Source organism: Panthera tigris, chromosome B4 (genome assembly GCF_018350195.1).
Source record: "Panthera tigris isolate Pti1 chromosome B4, P.tigris_Pti1_mat1.1, whole genome shotgun sequence".
Lineage (NCBI taxonomy): Eukaryota > Metazoa > Chordata > Mammalia > Carnivora > Felidae > Panthera > Panthera tigris.
In genome coordinates, this window is record NC_056666.1 from 29,472,823 (window position 1) to 29,497,629 (window position 24,807).

Consider the following 24,807-nt stretch of genomic DNA (forward strand, 5'->3'; position numbering starts at 1 on the left):
ATTCTTTTTCATGCCTAAGTAATATTGTATTATATATATTTAAAAAAAAAAACATCGCTTGTCTACCAAATGGTATTAAGACAAATGGAAAAAAGAAAATATGACATTTTGTTTGCTTTTATATCATGGTTATTGTAAATAATGCTGTAATAAACACAGAGGTGTGTATATATATTTATACATACACACACATATATATGCACACATATTTTTATTAGTAATATTCTTGGATTCATTTTTTCTTTATTTTTTGTATCTATTACACATTTTTGATTTGTGGTAACCTTTAAGTTCATATATAACATCTTATGCATCTATATTAAGTTGATTGTCCTTTAAGTTTGAATCCACTCTAAAAACTCTTACTCCTCATGACCCCATGTTTTTTGTATAAGACATCATACTTTACATATTCCCTTTTATTATGGGAATCCCTTGTTTGATTTTTATAGGTATAATTTATTTTACTGCTTTTGTGTTTTAATTTCTGTACTGGTATTATAAGTAATCTACTGTATTATGTTTGTGTTTACATGGGAAATTTTTTCCTTTCCTAATTTTCCTATTCCTATTATGACTTTTCATTTCCAGTCAAAGAATTCCTTTTAACATTTCTTATAAACCTGGTTTAGTGGTGTTGAATCCCTTTAACCATTTTGTTTTTCTTTTCTGAGAAACTCTTTATCTCTCTTTTTATTCTGAATAATAGACTTGATGGATAGAGTATTTTTGAAGGCAGGTGTTTACCTTTCAGCATTTTGAATGTATCACACCACGCCCTTCTAGCCTGGAAAGTTTCTGCTGAAAAATCAGCTGACAGCTTTATGGCGTTTCCCTTGTATGCAACTGCTTTCTCCTGCTGCTTTTCAAATTCTCTATCACTAATTTTGTCATTTTAATTGGTATGTGTCTTGTTATGGACCTCCTTGGGTTGATTTTTTGGGGTGATCCAGGTGTGCTTTCTGGATCTGGGTTTTTGTTTCCTTCCCCAGATTTAGAGGTTTTCAGCCATTATTTCTTTAATTAAATTTTCTTCCCTCTTTATTCTCTCTTCTTCTGGGATCCATATAATCCAGATTTTATTACACTTGGTTATGTTGCTGAGTTCCTTTAACCTATTCTCATTTTTATTTTTCTTTTTGCTGTTCAGCTTGGTTGCTTTCCATTATTCTGTCTTCATTGATCTGTTCTTCTTTTACACTAGCCTACTATTTATTCCTTGTAGTGTATTTCTAATTACAGTTATTGAGTTATATCTAATTGTGTCTTTTAATGTTTTCTATCTCTTTGTTGAAGGTCTCGCAGAGATCCTTCACTCTTTTTTCAAGTCCAGTAAGTATATTTGTGACCATTGGTTTGCATTCTTTATCAGGCATTTTGTTTATCTCTGTTTCATTTAGCTCTGTTGCTGTGATTTGTCCCGTTCTTTCATGTGGGACATATTCTGCTATCTTCCCATGTTGTTAATTCTCTGTTTGTTTCTATATATTAGGAAATTCAGTTCTCTCTCCTGATATGAAAGTAGTAGCCTTACAAAGAACAGATCCTATGCTGCTATGTAGCACAATGTACCCTGTTCTCCAGAACCAGACACTCCATGAATGTCTTCTATGTGAGTTGTCTCTGCCCTACTATTCTGGCTAAGCATCATTTGCCTTCAGTTCAGATGGCTGCAATGGCACCCTTTGCATCTATTGGGCATGGTTTGATCCCTGTGTTATTAACAGAACAGTCTGGGGGCACCATGAGCTTGTAGATCTGTGGTGTCAGCCTTCAGACCTGATCCCAGGCTTTGGCCTGTTTGCTGGGGCTGCAGTTGCTGTGAATCACTCTCCTTGCGCAGGGTATTTGGTTCCTGGGAGCATCCAGCAGTTAGATTAGATGCCAGCCCTCATTCTGTCTGCTGGGGCTGCAGGTGCACTGATTGTCAAGGCACTCTGTCTGTACTGCCAGTAATAAGGTTTCACTGCTGGGGTTGGAGTTGAACTGATGTGTGTGGTCATGTTCCACTCCCTCCAGAACAAGAGTGACTTTGGAGTGGTACCAGTCACTGCTGTGGATACTTACAGATGTGATGCAGCAGGAGCCATTTTGGTGGGGCTTCTGCTTAGGGTGGCAGGTTGGATAGGGTGCTGCAGGAGAATGTGGGCATGGGGCATGGATGTCAGCAAGATAGGTGGAAAGGTTTAAATTGGTTCCCACAAGTGTCTGACTATCAATGATGGGGGAGAGAAATGGCACTTGCCAGTTCTTTTGTTCTTGGAGAAGTCTCCTAAAGCTCTCTGCCCCTTCAGCACACATTTTGAGACTATAAATAAATCTCCTTCATACCCCTAGGTGCATTTCAAAATGCTGCTTCTATGCTCTGTCTCAGTAAGGTTATTATGCTGTCTTTTTAAAGGTGGGAACTAAGTTTCCTATTGTCCTCTATCTCTCCCAGAGATGAGTCTCTGAATTTGAAAGTAACCAGATTTAATGGCATCTGGGTGGCTTAGTTGGCTCAGGTCATGATCTCACAGTCTGTGGGATTGAGCCCTGAGTTGGGCTCTGTGCTGACAGCTCAGAGCCCAGAGTCTGCTTCAGATCCTGTCTCCCTCTCTCTCTGCCTCTCCCCCACATATTCTCTCTCTCTCTCTCTCTCTCTCTCTCTCTCTCTCTCTCTCTCTCTCTCTCTTAACTATGTTTAAATAAACATTTAAAAATTAAAAAAATTAAAAACAAAAAAATAAAGTAACCAGAGTTAAACCCCCTGTTTTCAAAGCCAGATGTTATGGTGATTCATCTTTCCAGTGTAGGTCCCCTCTGTCTGTGGTGCCTGGTGTGGGGTCTGCTCCTCTCCATTCTCCATGTTTGTGGTATTCCCCCCATTTGTAGTTGGTATCACTGGGAGTTTGGTTCCCAACTGTATCACCACCCCTTCTACCCTTTTTGATGTGGCCTTCTCTCCATGATTAACGTGGAAAGCCTTTTCTGCCAGTTTCAAGTCAGTTTTTTGTGTTGATTGCACTGATGTGGCTGTTATCTAGATATGTCCCTGGATGTAGTGAATTTATGATCCTCCTACTCTGCCATCTTCTCAGAGGTCCAACATAAATTAATCTTGTTTGGAAAAAAACTACCTTAGGCATGACTTCATACCCAGAAACATAAGGGAAAGATCATTACAAATTAACTAAATAATAATTTAAAATTTCTGCACACAGAAATATCAAAAGCAAAATTAAAAGGCAAACAATAATCTAAGAAACTATTTGTGACAGTTAACAGGTTGTATCCTTATATAAAATACATATAAGTCTGTCTATAAAAATATTTAATGTCCATTTTTAGATTATTTCTTTACTAAAAATATAGTAAAAGAAGTTAGAAAAATGAATTCCTCCAACAGAAAAAATAGATGGCAAATATTTTTGTACTTGTTAATCAAGTAGGTTTATACTAATAATGAAATAATTTCCATTAAAATGATTTATAAAATACCAAATACTTAAAGTATATAATATCAGTTGGGAAAAGTGTGAGGAAACAGCTCTCAATATTACAAGTAAATAGGGATAGTGATTAAACATTTTCAGGAAAGCTGTATGAAAATATGTATCAATTATAATAAAAATACACCTATAGATATCAGTGACATTGGAAATGTATAGTCCCTTTGACCCATTTCATTTTTTAAATTTAATGTGGATAATAAAAAATATATGTGGCAAATCTATTCTGACAAATCTATTTATATATTAGCTGAAAATCATCAAATATCTGTTTTATATATTACTAACTTTACCAGAACTAGGTAATTTTTAAATGGTAATGAGTCACATTTTTATATTGTTCACAATTTTAATAGGACTATCTATTGGCACTTCACTATAAATCAAAATGTTAACTGTTGGATTGAGATAGAAACATATTCTGTATTAAAGAGTAAATGACTAGGAGTAAATCTATAATTTTAATTTTTCAAAGTTTTATAAGGAATATATGTTGAAATTTGTCAAATGAACTTCTGGTATTTATGAATTATTTTTTTCTCCTCTTACTTGATATAATATATAAGACTATTTTCCTAACTTTCAAATATTATACTCTTCCTGGAATTAGAACACAGTAGGTGGATTTCAATAGTCTTTCTATATTTAATTTATTAAAAAGGCTTTTTATTTTCATCTTGGTAGATCAGGATATGTATGAACCCTCAGATTTTACCCTTGAAGATCTAGAACTTACTATAGGATACAAGGATCAAAGAGGAAGAAGTGGAGTTTACCAATCTCAAAGATTGAATGGTGGGTATAATATTTAAAAACATATTTAAAACTAGTAGTCATAAAATATTTTTTTGTTAGCAAATCTTAATTCCTTTAATATTGACAGATTTTAACATAAGTAATCAAAGACCTGATAAAGACAAAACATAAAAACTTTGGTTTTCTGGACAGATAAAGAAAAAACCTTTGTTTACATTTTCTTGTCAACAGCAGACCAACAATCCAAGAAAACTTTGTTTTTTTAACTGAGAGTAAGCAGAACTTTAATCTCATACTAGTGTACTTTTAAAATACACTCATTTCATTTTTTTAAATATATGAAATTTATTGTCAAATTGGTTTCCATACAACACCCAGTGCTCATCCCAAGAGATGCCCTCTTCAATACCTATTCCCCACCCTCTCCTCCCTCCCACCCCCCATCAACCCTCAGTTTGTTCTCAGTTTAAGAGTCTCTTATGCTTTCGCTCTCTCCCACTCTAACCTCTCTCTTTTTTTTTTCCTTCCCCTCCCCCATGGGTTCCTGTTAAGTTTCTCAGGATCCACATAAGAGTGAAAACATATAGTATCTGTCTTTCTCTGTATGGCTTATTTCACTTAGCATCACACTCTCCAGTTCCATCCACGTTGCTACAAAGGGCCATATTTCATTCTTTCTCATTGCCACGTAGTATTCCATTGTGTATGTAAACCACAATTTCTTTATCCATTCATCAGTTGATAGACATTTAGGCTCTTTCCATAATTTGGCTATTGTTGAGAGTGCTGCTATAGACATTGGGGTACAAGTGCCCCTATGCATCAGTACTCCTGTATCCCTTGGGTAAATTCCTAGCAGTGCTATTGCTGGGTCATAGGGTAGGTCTATTTTTAATTTTTTGAGGAACCTCCACACTGTTTTCCAGAGTGGCTGCACCAATTTGCATTCCCACCAACAGTGCAAGAGGGTTCCCATTTCTCCACATCCTCTCCAGCATCTATAGTCTCCTCATTTGTTCATTTTGGCCACTCTGACTGGCGTGAGGTGATATCTGAGTGTGGTTTTGATTTGTATTTCCCTGATGAGGAGCGACGTGGGCATCTTTTCATGTGCCTGTTGGCCACCCGGATGTCTTCTTTAGAGAAGTGTCTATTCATGTTTTCTGCCCATTTCTTCACTGGGTTATTTATTTTTCGGGTGTGGAGTTTGGTGAGCTCTTTACAGATTTTGGATACTAGCCCTTTGTCTGATATGTCATTTGCAAATATCTTTTGCCATTCCATTGGTTGCCTTTTAGTTTTGTTGGTTGTTTCCTTTGCTGTGTGGAAGCTTTTTATCTTCATAAGGTCCCAGTAGTTCATTTTTGCTTTTAATTCCCTTGCCTTTGGGGATGTGTCAAGTAAGAAATTGCTGCGGCTGAGGCCAGAGAGGTTTTTTCCTGCTTTCTCCTCTAGGGTTTTGATGGTTTCCTGTCTCACATTCAGGTCCTTTATCCATTTTGAGTTTATTTTTGTGAATGGTGTGAGAAAGTGGTCTAGTTTCAATCTTCTGCATGTTGCTGTCCAGTTCTCCCAGCAACATTTGTTAAAGAGACTGTCTTTTTCCCATTGGATGTTCTTTCCTGCTTTGTCAAAGATTAGTTGACCATACTTTTGTGGGTCTAGTGCTGGGGTTTCTATTCTATTTCATTGGTCTATGTGTCTGTTTTTGTGCCAATACCATGCTGTCTTGATGATACAGCTTTGTAGTAGAGGCTAAAGTCTGGGATTGTGATGACTCCCGCTTTGGTCTTCTTCTTCAAAATTACTTTGGCTATTCGGGGCCTTTTGTGGTTCCATATGAATTTTAGGATTGCTTGTTCTACCTTCGAGAAGAATGCTGGTGCAATTCTGATTGGGATTGCATTGAATGTGTAGATAGCCTTGGGTAGTATTGACATTTTGACAATATTTATTCTTCCAACCCATGAGCAGGGAATGTCTTTCCATTTCTTTATATCGTCTTCAATTTCCTTCATAAGCTTTCTATAGTTTTCAGCATACAGATCTTTTACATCTTTGGTTAGATTTATCCCTAGGTATTTTATGCTTCATGGTGCAATTGTGAATGGGATCAGTTTCTTTATTTGTCTTTCTGTTGCTTCATTATTAGTGTATAAGAATGCAACTGATTTCTGTACATTGATTTTGTATCCTGTGACTTTGCTGAATTCATGTATCAGTTCTAGCAGACTTTTGGTGGAGTCTATCGGATTTTCCATGTATAATATCATGTCATCTGCAAAAAGTGAAAGCTTAACTTCATCTTTGCCAATTTTGATGCCTTTGATTTCCTTTTGTTGTCTGATTGCTGATGTTAGCACTTCCAACACTATGTTAAACAACAGCGGAGAGAGTGGACATCCCTGTTGTGTTCCTGATCTCAGGGAAAAAGCTCTCAGTTTTTCCCCATTGAGGATGATGTTAGCTGTGGGCTTTTCATAAATGGCTTTTATGATGATTAAGTATGTTTCTTCTATCCTGACTTTCTCGAGGGTTTTTGTTAAGAAAGGATGCTGAATTTTGTCAAATGCTTTCTCTGCATTGATTGACAGGATCATATGGTTCTTATCTTTTCTTTTATTAATGTGATGTATCACATTGATTGATTTGCGAATGTTGAACCAGCCCTGCATCGAGGAATGAATCCCACTTGATCATGTTGAATACTTCTTTTTATAGGCTGTTGAATTCGATTTGCTAGTATCTTATTGAGAACTTTTGCATCCATATTCATCAGGGATATTGGCCTGTAGTTCTCTTTGTTTACTGGGTCTCTGTCTGGTTTAGGAATCAAAGTAATACTGCGTTCATAGAATGAGTCTAGAAGTTTTCCTTCCCTTTCTATGTTTTTGAATAGCTTGAGAAGGATAGGTATTATCTCTGCTTTAAACGTCTGGTAGAACTCCCCTGGGAAGCCATCTGGTCCTGAACTCTTATTTGTTGGGAGATTTTTGATAACTGATTCAATTTCTTCACTGATTATGGGTCTGTTCAAGCTTTCTATTTCCTCCTGATTGAGTTTTGGAAGCACGTGGGTGTTTAGGAATTTGTCCATTTCTTCCAGGTTGTCCAGTTTGTTGGCATATAATTTTTCATAGTATTCCCTGATAATTGCTTGTATCTCTGAGGGATTGGTTGTAATAATTCCATTTTCATTCATGATTTTATCTATTTGGGTCATCTCCCTTTTCTTTTTGAGAAGCCTGGCTAGAGGTTTGTCAATTTTGTTTATTTTTTCAAAAAACCAACTCTTGGTTTCACTGATCTGCTCTACAGTTTTTTTTAGATTCTATATTGTTCATTTCTGCTCTAATCTTTATTATTTCTCTTCTTCTGCTGGGTTTAGGCTGCCTTTGCTGTTCTGCTTCTATTTCCTTTAGGTGTTCTGTTAGATTTTGTATTTGGGATTTTTCTTGTTTCTTGAGATAGGCCTGGATTGCAATGTATTTTCCTTTCAGGACTGCCTTCGCTGCATCCCAAAGCGTTTGGATTGTTGTATTTTCATTTTTGTTTGTTTCCATATATTTTTTAATTTCTTCTCTAATTGCCTGGTTGACCCATTCATTCTTTAGTAGGGTGTTCTTTAGCCTCCATGCTTTTGGAGGTTTTCCAGACTTTTCCCTGTGGTTGATTTCAAGCTTCATAGCATTATGGTCTGAAAGTATTGATGGTATGATCTCAATTCTTGTACACTTATGAAGGGCTGTTTTGTGACCCAGTATGTGATCTATCTTGGAGAATGTTCCATGTGCACTCCAGAAGAAAGTATATTCTGTTGCTTTGGGATGTGGAATTCTAAATATATCTGTCAAGTCCATCTGATCCAATGTATCATTCAGGGCCCTTGTTTCTTTATTGACCATGTGTCTAGATGATCTATCCATTGTTGTAAGTGGGATGTTAAAGGCCCTTGCAATTACCACATTCTTATCAGTAAGGTTGCTTATGTTTGTGAGCAACTGTTTTATATATTTGGGACTTCCCATATTCGGTGCATAGACATTTATAGTTGTTAGCTCTTTCTGATGGATAGACCCTGTAATTATTATATAATGCCCTTCTTCATCTCTTGTTACAGCCTTTAATTTAAAGTCTAGTTTGTCTGATATAAGTATGGCTATTCCAGCTCTCTTTTGACATCCAGTAGAATGATAGATAGTTCTCCACACCCTCACTTTCAATCTGAAGGTGTCCTCAGGTCTAAAATGAGTCACTTATAGACAGCAAATAGATGGGTCTTGTTTTTTTTATCCATTCTGATACCCTGGTCTTTTGGTTGGCGCATTTAGTCCATTTACATTCAATGTTATTATAGAAAGATATGAGTTTAGAGTCATTGTGATATCTGTAGGTTTCATGCTTGTAGCGATGTCTGGTACTTTATCTCACAGGATCCCCCTTAGGATCTCTTGCAGGTCTGGTTTAGTGGTGATGAATTCCTTCAGTTTTTTGTTTGGGAAGACCTTTATCTCTCCTTCTAGTCTAAATGACAGATTTGCTGGATAAAGGATTCTCGGCTGCATATTTTTTCTGTTCATCACATTGAAGATTTCCTGCCATTCCTTTCAGGCTGCCAAGTTTCAGTAGAGAGAACGGACATGAGTCTTATTGGTCTCCCTTTATATTTTATTTTATTTATTTTTTTTAAATTTTTTTTTAGCATTTATTTTATTTTTGAGACAGAGACAGAGCATGAATGGGGGAGGGTCAGAGAGAGGGAGACACAGAATCTGAAACAGGCTCCAGGCTCTGTGCTGTCAGCACAGAGCCTGACACAGGGCTTGAACTCACGGACCACGAGATCATGACCTGAGCCGAAGTCGGCCACTTAACCGACTGAGCCACCCAGGCGCCCCTCCCTTTATATTTTAGAGCACGTTTATCCCTACTTTCAGAATTTTCTCTTTATCCTTGTATTTTGCCAGTTTCACTATGATGTGTTGTGCAGAAGATCGGTTCAAGTTACGTCTGAAGGCAGTTCTCTGTGCCTCTTGGATTTCAATGCCTTTTTCTTTCCCCAGATCAGGGAAGTTCTCAGCTATTATTTCTTCAAGTACGCCTTCAGCAGCTTTCCCTCTCTCTCTTCCTCCTCTGGAATACCAATTATGCGTAGATTATTTCTCTTTAGTGCATCACTTAATTCTCTAATTTTCCCCTCATACTCCTGGATTTTTTTTATCTCTCTTTTTCTCAGCTTCCTCTTTTTCCATAATTTTATCTTCTAGTTCACCTATTCTCTCCTCTGCCTCTTCAATCCGAGCTGTGGTTGTCTCCATTTTATTTTGCAGCTCATTGATAGCAGTTTTTAGCTCCTCCTGGCTGTTCCTTAGTCCCTTGATCTCTGTAGCAATAGTTTCTCTGCTCTCCTCTATACTGTTTTCAAGCCCAGCGATTAATTTAATTTTATGACTGTTATTCTAAATTCATTTTCTGTTATATTGTTTAAATCCTTTTTGATCAGTTTGTTAGCTGTTGTTATTTCCTGGAGATTCTTTTGAGGGGAATTCTTCTGTTCCGTCATTTTGGATAGTCCCTGGAGTGGTGAGGACCTGCAGGGCACTTCCCCTGTGCTGTGGTGTATAACTGGAGTTGGTGGGCAGGGCCGCAGTCCGACCTGATGTCTGCCCCCAGCCCACCGCTGGGGCCACAGTCAGACTGGTGTGTACCTTCTCTTCCCCTCTCCTAGGGGCAGGATTCACTGTGGGGTCGTGTGGCCCATCTGGGCTACTTGCACAGTGCCAGGCTTGTGGTGCTGTGGATCTGGCATATTAGCTGGGGTGGATCGGCAAGGTGCACAGGGGCGGGAGGGGCAGGCTCAGCTCGCTTTTCCTTTTGTGATACGCTTCAGGAGGGGCCTTGCGTCACTGGGAGGGAGTCAGACCTGCCACCGGAGGGATTGATACGCAGAAGCACAGCGTTGGGTGACATAAATTACTTGACAATTTAAAAACACATCTAAAATGTGATCAGCTTTAAAATATATATATATATATATATATATATATATATATATATCTGCACACACACACACATATATACATATACATACATATACGTATATATACATATATGCATGTATACATATACGTATATATACATACATATATATACATATATATGTATGTATGTGTGTATATATATACATATATATATATTTTACATAATCTGTACATCCAATGTCGGGCTTGAACTCCAACTATGAGATCAAGAGTTGCATGCACTACTAAGCCAACCAGAAGCTCTAAATGTGATCAGCTTAATTTATGGTTTTATTATTGAATTTTTCTTTAAGTTGAATATTTAAAACATTAATTGCCAAAATTGAAGTTCTACAGAACTAGTAAATGTTGTAAATCTATTTGTACCATTTATTACTTCTTATAGTCTTTAATATTCTAATTATTATACTATATTTCTTAAATCTATTGACCAAGAAATCCTATCCTTTTTTTCATCTTGGAATAGAGTTTCATGGAATACTAGTTTAGAAAACACTTTTCTAGGAATTTTATACAGAAATGATAATTATTTAATTTCTAAAAGTAAAACATTCATCCATTTTTCACATTTCAATTCTTATCAAGTATCATTTAATGCTAAACCATATTGGTTATTATCCAGTAGACCTTATTCAAGATATTGTTTATAGCTTTTTAAAATTTTTCAATATTTGAGTGTAGATAGCAACTGTTATATCATTTTAAAGGAAAAAGGAATATTTGTTTTCTTCTACTGTGCCTTGCTATTGATATTGGTATACAAGATTTTCTACAATTTGTGACATTGGTTTATAATTTTTAAAAAGTTATTTATTTATTTGCTTGTTTGTTTGCTTGATTCCTTGCTTGTTGGTTTTCTCTGTTTTCTTCAAACATGGATTAAGGAAAGTAGGATATTATTAGAGGATTAGAAAATTTCTATTTCAATTTTTTCTTAGTATAATAAAAAATTGAATTTATCTCTAAACTTCTTATGAACCAAATAAAATCCAGGTATTATAGATTGTTTCTGTTATTTTTATTTTAAATATAGAAAGTTTTAAGAATTAATATAATGAACACTTGCATGTCTGTGTCCCACTTAATAAATATAATAAATCTAAAATATTGAATTTCCCTCTTCATTCTTCTCAGATTATTGCCTCTCATTCTGAATTAGATGGCTATTAGTCCCATTTATTTCTTTATATTTTTGCTAAATATGTTTACATCTCTAAAGAATTTATTGTTTTATATGATTAAATGGTAGTATGCCATATGCTTTTTTCTTTAGCAAATTGCCCTTTTGGTTCAACAGTTGTAAGATTAATCACTGTTGATAATTTTAAATTTCATTTATTTATTTTTATTGTATATTGGTCTGGTTTTTGTTTTTTATTATTATTATGATTTTATTTTATTTTATTTTATTTTATTTTATTTTATTTTATTTTTAAGTGTATTACAAATTTTGCCCATTCTCCTGTGGATATTTGGACTATTTATGTTAGGGGAGGTCTACCATATTCTTATGAAAGATAATGCAGAGGTAGTGTTCAAAAGTACAAATGCTGCAGATAGACTTCCTGTTTTTATGCCTACCTATGTCACTTACTGTGTAAATTAGTCAGTCTCTCCATGAACCTAGTTTCTTCATGTATTAAATATGACTAGTCATAGTGTCCACATTATAAGGTTATTGTGGGATTTAGGTGAAGAGTGCATAAACTCCATAAAATTATCTGCTATTATTATTTGCTATATCTGGTGAGAATTTTTCTACTATATTGTTGTAGTATATAAACACCTTTTTTTTTTGCATTTTGTTTGCTTGTTTGTTTTTAGTTTCAGGTTTTTATTTAAATTCCAGTTAGTTAACATACAGTGCAGAATTAGTTTCAGGTATACAGTTTAGTGATTCATCACTTACATACAATACCCAGTGCTCATCACAACCAATGCCCCTCATAATTCCCATTACTGATTTAACCAATCCCCCTGCCACCCTCCCCTCCAGTAACCCTCAGTTTTTTCTCTATAGTTAAGAGTCTGTTTTATGGTTTTCCTCTCTCTTTTTTCCCCACTATGTTCAGCTGTTTGTTCTTAAATTTCACATATCAGTGAAATCTTATGGAATTTGTCTTTCTCTGACTGACTTATTTTGTTTCACAGTATAGTCTGCCTCCATCCCCATCATTGCAAATGGTAGATTTCATTCTTTTTTAGGGCTAATATACCACTGTGTATACATACATGACTACTTTATTCATTTATCAGTCAATGGACATTTGGGCTCCTTCCATAATTTGGCTTTTGTTGATAATGCTATTGTGAACACTGGGGTGCATGTATCCCTTCAAATCACTATTTTTGTATCCTTTGGGTAAATATGTAGTATTACAATTGATGGATGGTAAGAAGTTCCATTTTTAACAATTTGAGGAACTTTATACTCTTTTCCAGAGTGGCTGTACCAGTTTGCATTTCCACATACAATGTAAGAGGATTCCTTTAATCTTCGCATCCTCACCAATATCTGTTCTTTCATGTGTTGTTAATTTTAGCCATTCTGACAAGTGAGATGTGATATCTCATTGTAGTTTTGATTTGTATTTCCCTGATTATTTTGAGTATCTTCATGTTTCTGTTAGCCATACGGATGTCTTCTTTGGAAAAATGTCTATTCATGTCTTCTGCCTGTTTTTTAACCGGGTTATTTGTTTTTTTGGTGTTTTTATAAGTTCTTTATAGATTTTGGATACTAACCCTTTATCAGATATGTCATTTACAAATATCTTTTCCAATTCTAAATGTTGCCTTTTAAGTTCGTTGATTGTTTCTTTCCCTGCACAGAAGTTTATTTGTTTGTTTATTTTGATAAATTCTGAAAGGTTCCTGTTTGCTTTTGTTTCCCTTGCCTCAGGAGATGTATCTAGTAAGAAGTTGTTATGCTGATGTCAAACAGTTTGCTGCCTGTGTTCTCCTCTAGGATTTTGATGGTATCCTGTGTTGCATTTATGCCTTTCATCCATTTTGAATTTATTTTTGTGTTTGGTTTAAGGAAGTAGTCCAGTTTCCTTCTTTTGCATGTTGCTGTCCAGTTTTCCCAAGACCATTTGTTGAAGAGACTGTCTTTTTTCCATTAGAAATTCATTCCTGCTTTGTTGAATATTAGTTGACCATATAGGTGTATGTCCATTTATGGGTTTCCTATTCTGTTCTATTGATCTATATGGTGTGTGTGTGTGCGCGCGCGTGTGTGTGTGTGTGTGTGCCAGTACCATGCTGTCTTTGTTTTTCTTGAATGTTTATTATTTTTGAAGAAGAGAGAGAGACAGAGCGTGATCAGGGGAGGAGCAGAGAGAAAGGGAGACACAGAATCCAAAGTGGGCTCCAGGCTCTGAGCTGTCAGCACAGAGACTGATGCGGGGCTCGAACTCACAAACCATGAGATCGTGACCTGAGCCTAAGTTGGATGGTTAACTGATTGAACCACCCAGACACCCCTATGCTGTCTTGGTCACTACAGCTTTGTAATATAACCTGAAGTCTGGAATTGTGATGCCTCTAGCTTTGGTTTTCTTTTTCAAAATTCCTTTGACTATTCAGGGTCCTTTGTGGTTGCATACAACATTTGGATTGTTGGTTCTAGCTCTGTGAAGAATGTTGGTATTATTTTGATAGGGATTGCATTAAACGTGTGGATTACTTTGGGTAGTATAGACATTTTAACAATATTTTTTCTTCCAATTCATGAGCTTTGAATGTTTTTCCATTTCTTTCTGTTATCTTCAATTTCTTTCATAAGTCTACAGTTTTCAGAGTATAGGTATATCACCTCTTAGGTTATGTTTATTCCTAGGTGTTTTATGGTTTTGGTACAATTGTAAATGGGATCAATTCCTTGAATTGTCTTTCTGCTGCTTCATTGTTGGTGTATAGAAATGCAACAGATTTCTGTACATTGACTTTGTATCCTGTGACATTACTGATTTCGTGTGTCAGTTCTAGCAACTTTTGTGGTGGAGTCTTTTCAATTTCTACATAGAATATCATGTCATCTGCAAATAGTGAAAGTTTGACTCCTTTCTTGCTAATTTGGATGCCTTATATTTCTTTTTGTTGTCTGATTTCTGAGGTTACAACTTCCAGTACTGTTAAAGAACAATGGTGAGAATGAGCATCCAGTCTTATTTCTAACCATACGGGAAAAGCTATCAGTTTTTCTGTTTGAGATGATATTAGCCATGGATCTTTCACATATGGTCTTTATTATGTTGAGTTATGTTTCCTCTGTCCTTTCTTTGTTGAGAGGTCTAATCAAGGCTGGATGCTATATTTTGTCAAATGTTTTTTTCTGCATCTATTGAGAGTATCATGATTCTTATCCTTTCTTTTATTATTTTGGTGTACCACGTTGAGTGATTTGCAGATATTGAACCACCCCTGTAGCCGGTGAATAAATGCCTCTTGATCATGGTAAATAATTATTTTAATGTACTGTTGGATTTGATTTGTTAGTATTTTGTTTAGAATTTTTGCATCTATGTTCATCAAGGATATTGGCCTGCAGTACTTTTTTAAAAAAATGTTTATTTTTGACAGAGAGAGAGAGAGACAGACAGACAGCATGAGCAGGAGAGGGGCAGAGAGAGAGGGAGACACAGAATCTGAGCAGGCTTCAGGCTCTGAGCTGTCAGCACAGAGCCTGACACAGGGCTTGAACTCACAGGCCACGAGATCGTGACCTTTGCCGAAGTCGGATGCTTAACTGACTGAGCCACCCAGGCACCCCTGTAATACTCTTTTTTAGTGGGGTCTTTGTCTGGTTTTGGAATTAAGATAATACTGACTTCATAGAATGAATTTGAAAATTTTCCTTCCATTTCTATTTTTTTTGCAACAATTTAAGAAAAATAGATTTAAACTCGTCTTTAAATATTGGTAGAAATCCCCTGTGAAGACATCGGGCCCTGGACTTTAGCTTGTTGGGAGATTTTTGATTACTGATTCAATATTTTTGCTGATTATTGGGCTGTTCAAATTTTCTATTTCTTCGTGTTTTTTTCTGGTAGTTTATATCTTTCTAGGAATTTATCCATGTCTTCCAGATTACTCAATTTATTAACATATAATTTTTCATAATATTCTTTTATAATTGTATTTCTGTGGTGTTGGTTGTGATCTCCCCCTCTCTTTAGTGATTTTTATTTGGGTTCTTTCTCCTTTTTTTGGGTAAATCTGGCTAGAGTTACCAATTTTATTAATTCTTTCAAAGAGCCAGCTCCTGGTTTCCTTGATCTGTTCTACTGTTTTGCTTTTTTGTTTGTTTCTATACATTTATTTCATCTCTAATCTTTATTATTTCCCTTCTTCTGCTGGCCCTAGGCTTCATTTCTTGTTGCTTTTCTAGCTTCTTTAAGTGTAAGGTTTGGTTGTGTATTTGAGGCTTCTTGAAGTGAGCCTGTATTGCTATACACTTCCTTCTTATAATTGCTTTTGCTGCATCGTGAAGGTTTTAGACTATCATTTTTTCATTTTCGTTTGTTTCCATGTATTTTTTATTTCTTCTTTAATTTCCTGATTGTCCCATTCATTCTTTAGTAGGATGTTCTTTAACTTCCATGTATTTGTGGTCTCTCCAAATTTTTTCTTATGGTTGACTTGAAGTTTCATAGAGGTGTAGTTGGAAAATATATATGATATGATCTCAGTCTTCTTTTTTTTACTATTTATGCTTGATTTGTGACACAGAATGTGATCTGTTCTGAAGAATGTCCCATGTGCACTTATAAAGAATGTGTATTCTGCTGCTTTAGGATGAAATGTTCTGACTATATCTTTTAAGTCCATCTGGTCCAATGTATCATTCAAAGCCATTGTTTCCTTATTGATTTTTTGCTTAAATGATCTTTACTTGATGTTAGTGAGATAAAGTCACCTACTCTTATTCTATTATTATCAATGAGTTCCTTTATGTTTTTATTAATTGTTTCATATATTTGGGTTCTTCTAAGTTGGGGGCATAAATATTTGCAATTGTTAGATCTTTTTTGATAGAAGCCTTTATTATGATACAGTGTCCCTCTTCATCTCTTGCTACAGTCTTTGGCTTAAAATCTAGTTTGTCTGATATAAGTATGGCTACTCTGGCTTTCTTTTGATGTCCATTAGCATGCTAAATTATTCTTCAGCCTCTCACTTCCAATCTGTAGGCGTCTTCAGTTCTAGAATGAGTCTCTGGTAGGCAGCATTTTGTTTTTTTTGTTTTCATTTTTTTATCCATTCCTAAACTCTATGTCTTTTCATTGGAGCACTTATTCCATTTACATTAAGAATAATTATTGATAGATATTAATTTAATGTAATTGTATTATTTTCAAGTAATTGTTTCTGGAGATTTTCTCTGTTACTTTCTAGTTTTTGTTGCTTTTGGTTTTTCTTTCCACTCAAAGAATGCCTATTAATGTTTCCTGCAGGGCTGGTTTAGTAGTCACGAACTCCTTTAGTTTGTGTTTGTCTGGGAAATGCTTCATCTCTCCATCTATTCTGAATGACAGCCTTGCTGGGTAGAATATTCTTGGTTCCAGATTTTCCCTTTCAGCACGTTGAATATTTTCTGCCACTCCCTTCTTGCCTGCCATGTTTCTGAGGAGGGATCTTTTGCTAACCTTATTTACTTCCCTTGTAAGAAGGGAATTCTTTTGTCTTGTTGCTTTTAGGATTTTTTCTTTACCTCTATATTTTGCAACTTTATGATATGTCTTGGTGTTGACCAGCTTTTGTTGATTTTGATGGGAGTTCTCTGTGCCTCCCAGATTTGGATGTCTGTTTCTTTTCCCAGATTAGGATGTTTTAAGCTATAATTTTCTCATATAAGCCTTCTGCCAACTTTTACTTCTCTTCTGGAACCTATACAATATGAATGTTATTATGTTTTATGGAGTCACTGAGTTTTCTAAGTCTACATTCATGATCCAATATTTTTATTTCCCTCTTTTTTTCAGCTTCATTTCTCCATATTTTTATCTTCTATATCATTTATTCCTTCCTCTCTTACTTCACCCTTGTGGTTATTATATCTAGTCATTTTTGAATCTTGATTATTGTATTTTTGTTTTTGCCTAATTTTTAAGTCTTTTCTCTTTGTGGTAAGATACTCTCTGGAGTCTTCTATGATTTTCTCAAGCCCAGCTATTATCTTTATGATTGTTGATTTAAATTCTGGATCATGCAGGGGTTCCTGGGTGGCTCAGTCAGTTAAGTGTCCAACTTCAGCTCAGGTCATGATCTCACAGTTTGTTAGTTTGAGCCCCACATCAGGCTCTGTGCTGACAGCTCACAGCCTGGAGCCTACTTCAGATTCTGTGTCTTCTCTCTCTCTGCCCCTCCCCAGCACATGTTCTGTCTCTGTCTCTCAAAAATAAATAAACATTAAAAAGTTTTTTTTAAATTCTGGATCATGCATATTACTTATATCTGTTTATATTAGATCCCTGGACATAGCCATTTCTTGTTCTTTCTTTGGAGATGAATTCCTCCATCTTTGCATTTTGTCTAGGTCTCTGTCTTCATCTTTGTGTTATGAAAACCTGTTATATTATATTTCCTGCTCCTGAAAGTAGTGGCTTTATGAAGAAGAGGTCTTTTAGTGTCCAGGGCCTGGCACTTTAGGAGGTGTCTCTGGTGTATGCTATGTGAACTCTGCTGCTGTTTTTTGGCTTTTCTTTCTCTCAGGTCAGTCCAATGCAGTTTCTACTTGCCTGCTGGGGGGAGAGTGGACCTTGGCCAGAGTGGTGAGTTTTTACTAGTTGTACTCTGGTCTGCTTGTTAAGAGACCTAATGCTATTTCCACTAGAGCTGAAGCTTTGTAGAACTCTATAGTCAGTGAACATGTGCCTGTTGGGGGTGGGCAGAGGGGTTGTGCTGGTCTTCTGGGGGAAGAACCCACTGCTCTTGTTATCAGGTACAGTTGGCCACAAAAAGCAGCACCTGCACAGTGCAGGGGGTGGAGCTTGGCATAAATGGTTTAGGCTGCCACTGTTGGTGCTGTGCTGTTTACTGAGGTTAGTATATGCTAATGGGTGGGAGAGGTAACTGGCACCAGCAAGCTCCTCAGTCCCAAGAGAGGGAAGCTGGCACCTTTGAGAAGCCCTCTCAGAAGGGCAATATTCCTTGTGTGTCACAGGCATCACTCAGATTGCTGCCTTCAACCTGTCTGGGTCTGGGCCATCTGCCCTCCTGGTAGACCCTTGGGGTCTATCCCACGCAGTCTGGTAGAGTTTTTAAAATCCAAACTTTATGGACCTGTCATGGTGAGGACCTCTGCTGTTGCTCTGGGAGAGGATCTCACCACTCTGGGGTTGCTCAAGTTTGTTCCAGAAGGAAAGTTTCACCAAAGCACCAGAGGTATGGAGTTTGAAGTAAATCACAACAAAAAGCCAGTGTGCAGGTTAGCCACCCTCAGCAGGTGTCTCTGCACATATCCTGAGGTGAAGGGGCGGTAAATGGTACCCACTGGCTCTTTTATCCCTAGAAAGTCAATGCCACCTCTTCTATATATGCTGGGATGCTCCCTGGTGACCCCAGGGTAACCACAGGTCACACTGTGGTCTATTTGCCCTCTTTTTCCATAGGGGCATTGCAGTGCCCTCAGGGTTCCACACCAGCCATGCTACAGGCCTCTAAAACTCCAGTCTTTGGGCCCAGCTGGTTGTAAAACTCTTGATAATCAGCCCTTCTCACTTTCCCAGTCAGTGTTTTTGGAAAAGTTTTTCCTTGTCCAATCCCCTCTGTGCTCCTCTCTCCTCCTCCTCCTCCTCCTCCTCCTCCTCCTCCTCCTCCTCTTCCTTCTCTCTCTCTTTCTCTCTCCCTCTCTCCTCTCTCCATGGCCAGGTTTCCCTCCCTCTGCAGCACCCATGATCCATTTCTCCTCAAACCATGTCTCCACACCTCTTACCTTCCAGGATATGACCTTTTCTCTCCCTCTATTTGTGCAGTTTGTTCTTTCAGTTTCCAGATTGATTTCTTGTGTAGTCAGAATGACTTGATATTCATCTAGCTGTGTTCAAGGGATGAGGCAAACCTAAGGTCCTCCTACTCAACCACTTTAGCTCCTCCCTGAGATTTTATATAAGCATATTTTAAAAGAAGGCTAGGTAATAATCATATTTCCTGTCATAATTTTTATATAGCAAAAAGAAAGGATCTTTAAAAATAACACTATAACGTCCCAGAGTCTAAGAAAAGAAAGTTTATATAATGTCAGTAACATGATAGATAACAAAACATATAATAGTACATATACTAGGCTAAATAAATATTGATATAGGTCATGATTCTCATTGCTTAATTACAGATATTTTTATCAACATAAAACTAAAAAGAAAAATTCATTATATGTCATCTCAACAGATTTCTTCTGCCTTTATTATAGAACTCAGTTTATCTTAATCATTTTAATTAGACCTATCTAGCCTTATCTTTTTCTTACCCTCCCTTTATAAAAGTAGCAATTGCAATAGTTACAATTTATTGAGATGTTTACTATGCACCAGATACTATGGGATCCCATTTTATAGATAGAGGATTAAAGAAAACTTAAAATGGTTAAATGACTTAACTAATATAATCACATAGATTCTAAGAAGAGCCAAGATTTGAATGTAGGATTTCTTTTTCTACTAGGAATTTGTTTTAAAGTCTGTATTCATTAACACTATTTATATATTGATTTTAGTGATTATTTAATTATTATTTCACTTTATAATCCTCAATTCTAAAGGCCCATTTTCTTTTCCTCACAATTGCTCACTCATTATATCAGGGTAAATTTGGGTAAAGCCCTCTGAATTATAGAAAGTGGAGCCAGTTCTAGAACGTTTAGTTAAATCTCAGCTGCATGTACAATGCTGGCTGGACATCCTTCACTATACAGTCATACCTGACTATGCAGTAGGTATTTTGGAATCCACAGGCTCCAAGAACTCAATATTTAAAAAAAAAACTAATCTTTACTCCAGACATGCTCATCTTAATGTTATCTTTTATTATTATGGCAAATGAACAATACAAATTGTACAAAGAAAACAGCAATAACTAATATGCTTACCACCCAGACCCAGAAACTAGCCTCTGTTGCCTCAATGGCTTCTAGGCCTTTATTTTGTCTATTTATCTGTCTATTATCTATCTATCTATCTATCTATCTATCTATCTATCTATCTATCTATTTATCTATCTATCATCTGTCAGTCATCGTCATCATCATCTTCTTCATCTATGTACACTTATCTATCTTTGTGGGTACATAAATATTATATACTGTATTCTTCATCTTAACATTAGAATATTACATGTAAAACTAAACATACCCACCTAATCCCCATCATTTGACTGTCACCATGATTTCAAGTTACATTTTGTCCCTTAAGAGTTAACCATTAATCTTATTTTCATGTGTGCATTTTATTCCATAGAAATATATGTCATGTGGGGCGCCTGGGTGGCTCAGTTGGTTAAGCGTCCGACTTCAGCTCAGGTCATGATCTCACGGATAGTGGGTTCGAGCCCCGTGTCAAACTCTGTGCTAATAGCTTGGAGCCTTGAACCTGCTGTGGATTCTGTGTCTCCCTCTCTCTGCTCCTCCCCTTCTCTCTCTCTCTCTCTCTCTCTCTCTCTCTCTCTCTCCCTCTCTCTCAAAACTAAATAAAAACATTTAAAGAATTTAAAAAAGGAAATATATGTCCTGTTTCTGTACAGTTTCAAAATATACACTAATAATATAACACATTTTATTATTGGTAGAATTGAATTTAACTGTTGATTAATATTTAGGATGGAGCAAGAAGGTATTATGCTAATCAAAATAAGTTAGAGAAAGACATAATACCATATTTCACTTGTATATGTGGAATTTAAGAAACAAAACAGATGAGCAAAAGGAAAAAAGAGAGGCAAATCAGAAAACAGACTCTTAACTACAGAGAACAAACTAACGATTATCAGAGGTGGGTGAGGGGATCGGTTAAATAGGTGATGGGGATTAAATAGGTGGGTGGGAATCACTTGTTGTGGTGAGCACCCGGTGTTATATTGAACTGTTCAATCACTATATTGTACACCTGAAACTAATATTACACTGTATGTTAACTAACTGGAATTTAAATAAAACTTTAAAAAGAGAGACAGCAGGAAAATAACAGAATTGAAACAAGAACTTACTTCTCAATAACTGCTTTAAACATAAATGGACTAAAATATACAGTCAAAAAGCAGAGGCTGGATGAATGGATTTTTAAAAATCCATCAATATGCTGCCTACAAGAGACTCACTTTAGCTTTAAGGATACTCATCAGCCCAAAGTAAATTGATGGAAAACTCCACACAAATGTCAAGCAGAAGAAATCAGAACAGGAGTGGCTACATTTATAGACTTTCAGTTGAAATTGGTCCAAATAGACAAAGAAGGTCAGTGAATAGTGAGAAAGGGGTAATTTTAGAAAGAAGATATAATAATAATTATACATGTACATACCTTTATACTAAAGCAGATATGAAGAAAAATTTTATAGGGAGAAATACATAGAGATACAATACAGTAAGGGGCTTCAATACCTTACTTCCGACATTGGATAGATACAGAAAATAAGGACTTAAATAACACTGTAAACCAAATATACCTAACAGATATATACAGAACATTACATATAAAAGCAACAGAATACACATTATTCTTTTTTTTAAAGGGTGTAAATAATTTATTTATTTTTCAATATATGAAATTTATTGTCCCAAAATGTGCCCTCCTCGAAACCCATCACCGACCCTCCCCTCCCTCCCACTCCCCATCAACACTCAGTTTGTTCTCAGTTTTTAAGAGTCTCTTATGCTTTGGCTCTCTCCCACTCTAACCTCTTTTTTTTCCTTCCCCTCCCCCATGGGTTTCTGTTAAGTTTCTCAGGATCCACATAAGAGTGAAAACATATGGTATCTGTCTTTCTCTGTATGGCTTATTTCACTTAGCATCACACTCTCCAGTTCCATCCACGTTGCTACAAAGGGTCATATTTCATTCTTTCTCATTGCCATGTAGTACTCCATTGTGTATATAAACCACAATTTCTTTATCCATTCATCAGTTGATGGACATTTAGGCTCTTTCCATAATTTGGCTATTGTTGAGAGTGCTGCTATAAACATTGGGGTACAAGTGCCCCTATGCATCAGTACTCCTGTATCCCTTGGGTAAATTCCTAGCAGTGCTATTGCTGGGTCATAGGGTAGGTCTATTTTTAATTTTCTGAGGAACCTCCACACTGTTTTCCAGAATGGCTGCACCAATTTGCATTCCCACCAACAGTGCAAGAGGGTTCCTGTTTCTCCACATCCTCGGCAGCATCTATAGTCTCCTGATTTGTTCATTTTGACCACTCTGGCGCAGAATACACATTATTCTTAAGAACACAGGAAGCATTCTTCAGGATAGATCATATGTTGGGCTACAAATTTAAGAAATCATATTAAATATTTTTAATGACCAGAATAGTATGAAGATAACAATCAATAATGGAAAAAGTGGAAAATTTTACAAGTATATGAAAATTAGGCAGCACACTCCTGCACAACCAATCAAGAGGTAAATCAGAAAGCATCTTGAGACCAATAAAAATGAAAAACAACATACAAAAACTTATGAGTTGTAGATATTTACATTAAGAGAAAAGAAAGATCTGAAATGAATAATCTAACTTTATTCTACAAGGAATTAGTAAAAGAAGAAGCCCCAAATTTTTTTGAAGCCTCAAATTAGCAGATATTTGAAGCCCCAAATTAGCAGAAGGAAGAAAATAATAAAAATGATAGCTGAAATAAATGAAACAGAAACTGGAAAGACAATAAAAACAAATCAATAAAACAAAGAATTGGATTTTTTAAAACATAAACTAAATTTACAAACTTTTAGCTGGACAACCAAGAAAAAAAGGAAGGACTCATCTAACTATGATGAGTCTTATGAGTTTTATGACTGAAAAAGGAAACATTAGATCAGTAAAATATAGAATACTGGTTATTAATCCCAAGGGTATAGGGTACTGTTCACCAGTTACTAAACCCAGAGAAGAACTGCAAACACTTTTTTCCATGTCATTTGACATGAGAGTTGCTAATGAAAACACAATGCAGTCAAGCACTGAATGGAACAACACTTTACGTACATAGAGAGACTAAGCAAGATTAGCTTCAGTAGTGCAGCTTAGTGTTCCATGGTCAGTGAGTCTTTTCCAGTGGCTGATGGCAAGCAGTTTTCCTATGTACATTCCTCCTGTGCCACAGTAGAAGGAACAGTCCCATCTGGGCAGAGGACAGATAAAACACTGGAGTTGTCCAGGTTCCATATGACCCACAATCTCCAAAGACATATTAATCATTCATTGAGTGCAGAAAAAAGGAAAGATAATTTTCACACAGTGTGGTAAGCCTGGCACAGTTTGTATGGGTACTATCTCTCTTGGTAAGAAATGTCCCAAACCCAAGACTCATTCTTTTTTTGTTAATATGTATATTTTTAATTCAGTTATAATTATCATACAGCATTTTATTAGTTTTAGGTGTACAATAAAATAGTTCAACAATTCTATGCATTATTCACTGTTCATCACAATTAGTATACTCTTAATCCTCTTCAACTATTTCACCCATCCACCCGCCCCTCCCCAAGGCAGCCACAAGTTTGTTCTCTATGTTTAAGAATCTAGTTTTTATTTATCTCTTTTTTCTTTGCTTGCATGTTTTGTTTCTTAAAATCCACATATGAGTGAAATAATATGGTATTTGTCTTTCTCTGACTGACATATTTCACTTAGCAATAACCTCTAGATCCATCCATATTGTTTCAAATGGCAAGATTTCATTCTTTTTATAGCTGAACAATATTCCATTGTGTGTGTGTGTGTGTGTGTGTGCGCGCGCATGCGTGCGTGCCATCTCTTTATCCATTCATCATTTGATGCACACTTGGGTTACTTACATATTTTGGATATTTCAAATAATACTACAATAAACATAGGGGTGCAAATAAGCCCAATAGTGGAATTATTGGATTTTTAATTTTTTGAGGAACCTCCAAATTGTTTTGTATGGTGACTGCACCAACTTGTATACCTACCAACAGTGAACAAGGGTTCCTTTTTCTCCACATCCTCACTACCACGTTTTGTTTCTTGTATAGTTGACTTAAGCCATTGTGACAGATGTAAGATGATATCTCATTGTGGCTTTGATTTACAATTCCCTAATGATTAGTGATGTTGAGCATCTATTCATGTGTCTGTTGGCCATCTGTATGTCTTCTTTGGAAAAATATTTGTTCATGTTCCGAGCCCACTTTTAATTGGATTATTTGTTTTCTTGGTATTGAGTTGTATAAATACTTTATATATTTTGGATATTGACCCTGTATCAGATATAACATTTGCAAATATCTTCTCCAAATCAGTAGAGTGACTTTTTGTTTTGTTGATGATTTCCTTTGTTGTAA

General features: G+C 36.1%; 1 protein-coding gene across 38 annotated transcripts in view; it reads left to right on the forward strand.

Annotated features, from left to right (window-relative positions):
• The window catches only part of LOC102948481 (coiled-coil domain-containing protein 7-like), a 227,246-nt gene that overhangs the window by 146,478 nt on the left and 55,961 nt on the right, over positions 1–24,807 (forward strand). For 35 of the 38 annotated variants that reach the window (XR_006219729.1, XR_006219728.1, XM_042991369.1 and 32 more), the window contains one exon: positions 4,176–4,286. The exons of the other annotated variants lie outside the window; for them this stretch is intronic. Coding sequence is in view for 33 of the 35 variants with exons in the window: in XM_042991369.1 (XP_042847303.1) it covers positions 4,176–4,286 (111 nt within the window). In the remaining 2 variants the exon portion in view is untranslated. The remainder of the gene's footprint in view (positions 1–4,175; positions 4,287–24,807) is intronic. 38 annotated transcript variants of the gene reach the window in all.